This window comes from Musca vetustissima, unplaced genomic scaffold (genome assembly GCF_032173495.1).
Source record: "Musca vetustissima isolate MV318-11 ecotype Yass unplaced genomic scaffold, APGP_CSIRO_Mvet_v1 utg23951, whole genome shotgun sequence".
NCBI classification, from domain to species: Eukaryota; Metazoa; Arthropoda; class Insecta; order Diptera; family Muscidae; genus Musca; species Musca vetustissima.
The window spans coordinates 85,690-93,577 of NW_026882199.1; the positions used below are offsets into that span (position 1 = coordinate 85,690).

General features: G+C 36.3%; 1 protein-coding gene across 1 annotated transcript; it reads right to left on the reverse strand.

The window, feature by feature from the left end:
* Window positions 1–322: 322 nt before the first annotated feature.
* Window positions 323–6,763, reverse strand: LOC133328414 (probable peroxisomal acyl-coenzyme A oxidase 1). Its single transcript, XM_061536984.1, is given in 8 exon segments — window positions 323–583; window positions 647–802; window positions 2,118–2,223; window positions 2,287–2,793; window positions 2,856–3,261; window positions 3,320–3,612; window positions 3,720–3,875; window positions 6,630–6,763. Coding segments are annotated over 8 exon segments (2,019 nt in total).
* Window positions 6,764–7,888: the final 1,125 nt, after the last annotated feature.

Below are 7,888 nucleotides of genomic sequence, written 5' to 3' on the forward strand. Positions count from 1 at the left end.
TTTGGCCTGAGGAATTTCAGTACAACTAAAAATATATTCAATAATATCTATAATCTACGACATTTCTTACAGTTTTTCCAATAAGCCATAATTTATCAATTGTATTTTTTTGCGATTTAATAAAATCTCTGAGGTTATTTATGTATTCTTCAGTATTTAAAAATTAAACAATACAAATTATTTACAAGTAGAACCATGAATTCCTATATCAAAGGTTATTTATGTATTATCTCAGAGGTTATTTATGTATTCTTCAGTATTTAAAAATTAAACAATACAAATTATTTACAAGTAGAACCATGAATTCCTATATCAAATTCCGTTACATTTTCGATTGCATAAACGGTTGCAAGTGGCTGTAGAAAACGTCCGGTACAGGTTTCTTGTTCAATTGACTCTTTTTGGCCTCTTCAAAGATTCGTTCATAGACATTGCCATCATAGGAACCCAGTGTGGACTTTAAATTCCGATCATGATAATCAAAACCATCACAAATAGCCACAGCATCAGGGCGTAAAGCCTTAAGGGCATCCTCTAAACGGGTTTGCAAGGCATTCAGCTCGCTAGCGGTAATGTTGGCAACCTGAGTGGAGAAAAATATATGAATTGAGAAATATGAATTTGGAAAATTATTTTTTGAACTTACTCTCAAAATCTCATGCATATTCTTTAGAGCAGTATTAACCAAAAACAATTCCAAGAGGTTTTCCAAAACTTTATTAAGTGCTGGACTTCTGGTCCTTGCATTGGAACCAGTTACTTCTTCCAAGAAGGTGGCAGCAACAAAACAGGTGCCGTGTAACTAAAAGGCGGGGAGAGGAAATAATAATAAAAAATATATCCGGCTTCTGGGGTTCGATTTTTTTCTGTAGAAAAAAGTTTCTTAGATATATTTTTTGAATAAAAAATCTAACATCATTCCCTTTTTCTAAAGAAAAAAAAATTAGGTTACTTTTTTATATAAAAAAAATTAGCCTCAGTAGATGAAGACCACTCATCTTTCTTCAGAAAAAAGACTTTTCAATTGCGGTGATTTTTTCTATTGAAAAATTAAGTCGGATAAACTGATTTTACTTTTTTGTATAGAAAAAATCAAGCAACATGAATTGGCTATATTTTCCTATAGACTGAGGATACTTCAGTCCTCTAGGCCTGAGAGTAATTGTTAGTTCTTCAAAAGATTTATTCCTGACTTCTCTGACTGAAGATCGTCTACAAAAACTACCTTCAGATTTTCTACAAAAACATTCTTAAACTCGACTCCTAACACATCTATAAAGCCTCCCTTCTGTTCATCTAAAACGACTCCTTTCAGCTCTTCTACAAAGACTCCCAGAGCTCCAGCTCATATAAAAATACTTCCTGAACTTCAGCTCGTCTATGAAGACTCCTGAGCTTCAGCTCGTTTATAAGGACTCCCTTCAGCTCGCCTAAAGACTTCAAAACATCCACAAAGACGGCCTTCGGATTTATTCCTGACTTCTCTGACTGAAGATCGTCTACAAAAACTACCTTCAGATTTTCTACAAAAACATTCTTAAACTCGCCTCCCAACACATCTATAAAGCCTCCCTCTGTTCGTCTAAAACGACTCCTTTCAGCTCTTCTACAAAGACTCCCAGAACTTCAGCTCATATAAAAATACTTCCTGAACTTCCGCTCGTCTATGAAGACTCCTGAGCTTCAGCTCGTTTATTAGGACTCCCTTCAGCTCGCCTAAAGACTTCAAAACGTCTACAAAGAAGGCCTTCGGATCATCTATAAAAACTCCCTTCAGCTCGTCTAAGAGACTCCCTTCAGCTCATCTATAAAGATTCCCAGAGCTTCAGCTCGTCTATAAAGACTCCCTGAGCTTCAGCTCGTCTATAAAGACTCCCTGAGCTTCAGCTCGTCTATAAAGACTCCCTGAGCTTCAGCTCGTCTATAAAGACTCCCTGAGCTTCAGCTCGTCTATAAAGACTCCCTGAGCTTCAGCTCGTCTATAAAGACTCCCTGAGCTTCAGCTCGTCTATAAAGACTCCCTGAGCTTCAGCTCGTCTATAAAGACTCCCTGAGCTTCAGCTCGATCCTCAGAAAAATTCTCAGGAACTCGAAAGGCATTTTTGTTCGCAATTTACCTCAGCAGCTTGTGTATATTCAATACCAGTATTGTTGGCAGCTTCAGCCTCGGTTTGTCCGGCCTTAAGGCGAGCAGTTAGATTTTCAAAAGTGATGCGAATTTTACTGAAATAGAAAAATCGAAAATTAAAACCATCATTCCGCATTGCTCCACCCCGCCTAACTTACTGTGCCGTGGCAATTTGTAAAGCCTGTAGAATATTTTGCCAGGAACCAGTCCAACGCTCAAGACCATTAACTTTAATGGCATCTTCCAAATAGGAAATTGTTGGCACCAAGGGCTTACCGGCCATTAACATGCGGCAAGATTTCATCAGGAATCTACCAACTTGCAACAGCAATACAGTATTCTCCCCTTCATAAGTACAAGCAGCTGTGGCAGCGGAATATAGATTGGCCAAATTTGCCGAAGCCAAATAACCATGACCACCACAGGCCAAACGCAAACGTTCTACACCATTTGCGGAATCTCGGGAACACAAAGCCTTCAACGAACAGGCCAAGGCGTGCATTTCCGGAAGACGGCCAAATTCTCCACGTTTAATATCCTCAGCAGTCTGATCATACAGCTGCCACAGTTTGTTCGATGACAGCCTATAGGCAATGGCGGTGGCAATTTCGGGGAACAGCTTCATTTGTTGGGTAACATGATCAATAATTTGTGGTTCAGGTTCTCTGAAAAAGGAATAAAAACAATTATACAAAATTTTCCGAAAAAAAACTATACTTCCACTTACTTGGGATTAATGGGACTTTGTCGTCGTACCGCGGAATAACGTGTTGCAATGGTGGCAGCCATTGACAACATGGTCGAATTGTTGCGCACAATCAAACAACGAACAAAGACCATGGTGAAATAGGCCAAAACGGAGGCAGGACTTTTAACATATGTGCCATCGGGCAAAACCTGTGAATGACGCATTAACATATTCGTGCGCGGAATGCGTACATTCTTTAAACCCAAATAGCCGTTATTGACACCAGCAAAACCCATTTTCTTACCAATATCACCCACATCGATGCCGGGCAAAGGCATGTGGGTTTTTTCATCGCGCAATTGCACCATAAACATGGCCACACCTTTGGGCTCATTGTCGATATAGAGATTGGCCACCACCACACAATAGTTGGCTGCATGACCCACTGGAAAGAGAAGGGATTTTTCAATAAAATTTTCACTATGAAATCTGAAGGTGCTTACATCCTCCTGGCCACCATTTGTAGGCAGTAATTGTTGGTGTATTCAAAACAAATTCATCGGTTTTACGATCGAAATCAGCCCGGGTTTCCAGGCCTCTCAAAAATGTTCCATGTCCTAACTCCGTTTGAGCATAGGCTCCAGTTATTTCGAAATTCTCAGCACGTTTACCGAATTTTTCGTATTGTTCATCGGTACCCTGTTGACGAATACAACCCACCATCATGGCAAAATGCACCGAGAATGGATTTCCCGAGGGTATGGCACCCCATGTTTCCGGGCAACCATAGAGGGCGCTGAAAGAGGATAAAGGAAAAAAGTCCCGTAAAAGTGGATGCCGATAGCTTTGCCTTGCTAGATATGTGAATTACGTTCTCCTATATGTATAGATATTTTTACTTACGGCCAGATATCATTTCCGCCAGGATTTACTTCCTCCTGTAATTTTCGCAATTTTTTAGCCAATTCAATGCCATTCTTTACAGCATCAGCGAAAATGTCTTCGTGTGACCAATCTTGAAAGTTATTACGTTTATCGTCCAAATCTTTGATTTAAGACCTTGAAAAACATTAAAAAACCAGTAAGGAAAGTAGTAAAGTCGGACGGGGCCGACTATATGACACCCTTCACCACTTTGGGTATATTCAACAGATGAATCCTAACACGCGTTGCATTTTTAAAAGAACCAGTAACATGAAATTGGATCCATAAACATGTCATTCTGCAACCGATACTAAATTTTTCATTTGGTCAGATATAGAATCTATATCTAAATCTGAACCGATTTTCAGGAAACTTAACATACATCATTATAGATCTAATTCATTACGCTGTGCCAAATTTCGTGCAAATCGAAAGATATATAGGGACTTTGGTGCACCATTTACATTAAATCGGACGAAAATATATATGGGAGCTATATCGAAATCTGAACTGATTTTTCCCAATTTCAATAGGGTTCGTCCTTGGGCCAAATAAGTGACCTATGCCAAATTTCATCCAAATCGGATAATAAATGCGAACTGTACTTTGTTCACAAAAATACATGGACGGACGAACGGACATACGTAAATCGACTCAGAAAGAGGTTCTATGCATATTCTCAAAAGGAACCATGCCTGTTACAAACATATTCACAAAGACATAATACCCTGTACCACAGTGTGGCGAAGGGTATACAAATATCTGAAAAATCATTGAAATTTTAAGGAAATCTGTAGAAAAAATGTTTAATTCAAAAGGCCTATAAAAATCCATGTCTTGAAAAATATTAAAATAAAAATTCACTAATAAAAAAACAATATGTTTTTAAAAATTTCTGAAAAATAGTAATAGATCCAAAATTAAATTCGGCAGAACCCATCTTACACGCAAAATTTCGTGAAGATTGGTCCATAACTGTGGCCTGTATAGTGTTTACAAATTATAATGGACAGACGGGCGGACACACATGTCTAGATCGACTCAGCTAGTCGAGATATGACGAAGGTGGGTCGAGGACCAATATTTTGCGGCGGTACAAACTCTTGGGGCTACACAAAGTTATAATACCCTGACAACATAGTTGTGTAGGGTATACAAATCAAGGAAAACTATTTTGTTTTTGCAAAATAGCCAAACTGTTGGGATATTCTCTCCAGAAGCTATTTATAGTTTCTTTACAATAAAAACTCGATATAGGTTATCTTCGAATCAGACCTAACTGCAGGCGCTTACGACCCATCTCAATTCTTTTGGATGTTATTTCGATTCTGATTTTATTGTAAAACATTTTGCCTTAAGAACTACTTAAACTAATCTAACTTATCCAAATCATAGACACACAATGGCTACCAATTCTCACAGTTCACATTCAGGGTTGACTTGTTCCTACATATCAGTGTGTCCATTTGTTTACATTACAAAATGAGTGAGGACTTCTGTCAAATTCTTTATTGTCATTGCACACACATAAATTTTATGACTGCATTAACCTTTCGAAAATTTCCACTTATTCACCTCTATAGTCTTCTTCTAAAGACAAGACAATACATTACTTTTATGTACCTCGGCGCTTAAGTCGGATTTAAATGCTGCCTCAACATTCCGCAAGTTAGAGGTGTATTCTTTCAGTTGTTATAAAAATATACCCCACCTTGTATTATTGTACCATGTTAAAAAAATCTAAATATCGAAGTCGAATTTTGATCATGAAGAAATCTACAGTCGATATTCGATTTTCTTTATAAATTTTCGGTTTATTGTCACAAGAAGCACGATCTAAAGTATTTTAGATTCTGTAAGATATTGCGTTGTCTACTTTTGGATTTAGCTAGGTGGCACTAAATTTTTGAACGGATGAAGAAACAAAAAAATTTTTTTTTTAATTCAAAATATACTCAACATGTATCAGATTACGTTCACATAACTCAGATATTATAATTAATATGGATACATTATTTTTTATTAAAAAAAGTTTTTGTTAATATATTTTTTTCTTTTATATTGGGCTCCGGAGATATAGGCCTCCAAAGTTCCGTTGGGACCCTTATATTTTCTCACGGTTTTTAACATTTACTGAGGCAATGTGGGTATCAATTTAAAACACTATTCAAATTAAAAGGAGATGCGATCGCGTAGCCGGAGCTGCCACCTGTCCATAGGAGAAAGTCTTAAATCCCCGGCCGAAGGTCGGCTACCCACAAACACTTTTCTAATTAAAAGGAGATTCGGTCGCGTAGCCGTAGTTACCATCTATCCATAGGAGAAATTGCTTGTGTCACTGATTCTAATCGGAACTGTAGATCCAAAACATAAGGTTTTTTAAGAATATAATCGATAAATCAAGAACACGATGTCAAATATATTTACCTAATCACCCTTTTTTATTTCCTCGAGGCATAATTGTCCATAAGAGTTAAATGTTTATAACTAACGTGTATGTAGGCGATAAATACGGTCCATAATTTGTCTTGTCGAATGATTCTAAATTTTTTGAAGCTTAGATTTATTGAAATGTAGTTTTGGTTTGTCTTTTGTTAAAGTAGTTTCATTTACAACTTAAGTATTTAGTTACAAAATCTGTATCTATAGCTTTATTTTTTCAAATAAAAGTAATAACAATTTTTTCTTCATATATTACCCCTTGGCGTTCAAGTATCGTAAAGATAACTCCAATAAAATATTTTTGTTTACAAAAATAAACAGCTTGTGTTATTTAGGTGACATCTCATTCACAGAGTACTGGTTGATAGCTCAATAAAACACTTTTACATCTCTCACTCTCTCTCTCTCCCAATAAACCCAAATCAAAACATTACCGATCACTGCCACTCACCTAAATATCTCTTGAATTTTAATTTCTCTTCACCGCCATGATACCACAAAGCAAAATCTTCAACATTGAAAGAAGCTTTTTGACGTTCCTTTTGTAAATCGGGATTAACAGTTTTCGGTATTAGACTCATTTCTTTATTTCGTTTTTCCGATTAAATACTGGCACGCGTCTAACTATTCCGACTTCTGAAGACAAACTAACCACGAAGTGCTATGTTAAAGTGCTGCGTTCCGTTGCGTTCATACAAAAACAAAAATTGCTCTTTGATCGCCACCAGGCTACATTTGTCGTGTAAGATTTACCATTATCTTAGCTGTTAGTTGATAAGACAATGGAGCTTTTCAAGATACGTGACGAACTCTCTTGCGATCGCAAGATCAGATCAGTCTCGCTCATTTGTAAACATATGATTTATTCCAACCATTTCTCTTAAAAAATTGTTTGTAAACATATGGTTTATTTTATTTAATTTTTTAATATTTATAAAATTGTAAAATGGAGAATAAATTCACTAAAAAAATTTTTTTCATTAATGTTCATTTTTGTTTTAACATCAAAAATATATTTTTAAGAGAGTTCCAATTGCTCTTAATCTGTGAGTACTGCATTATTTATTTTCCAAATTTCATAGATAAAAATCGGTCAATATAACAATGACTTAGCAGATATATTGTTATTGCTATCAATGCACAGTGTTTGAAGACGTTATAAATCGAGAATTTTTTGGAGACAAACTGACTACACCCATATCATGGCAGCCTTTGAGGTTCTCAAAAAAATCGTTATGGGAAATAGCAAAGTTATTAATTTTTTGCATATCAACAATTCATATTATAATTAATAACTACAATTAAACTGGTAGTACCGAAAACAAACTGCGCACTTGGCGCCCAACGAATTTTAATCGAAGAGACGTTAGTTTCATTCTGAATGAAGTGGGTAAAAATCCGAAAGATAATACCATAAAGCTACCCTAAAATCTTGAAATAAGGTCGGGAACAGTTGTACAGCCACGAACCATACAAATAACTATAAATGATAATGGGATCCACAGTCGAAACCCGCAAAAATAAAACACTTATTAGCGAAAAATAGTAAACTTCGATGAGAATTTGATAAAAAAAAAACACCAGAGTTATCGGGAGAAAAGGGGAGGGGAGAAACGTATTTCCAAAAGAAAGAAGAAAAACAAGAAAAACTTGATCGTGAGCAAATCGAGATGTACAGGAGTCAGAATGAAGTCCGGAAATTTTAC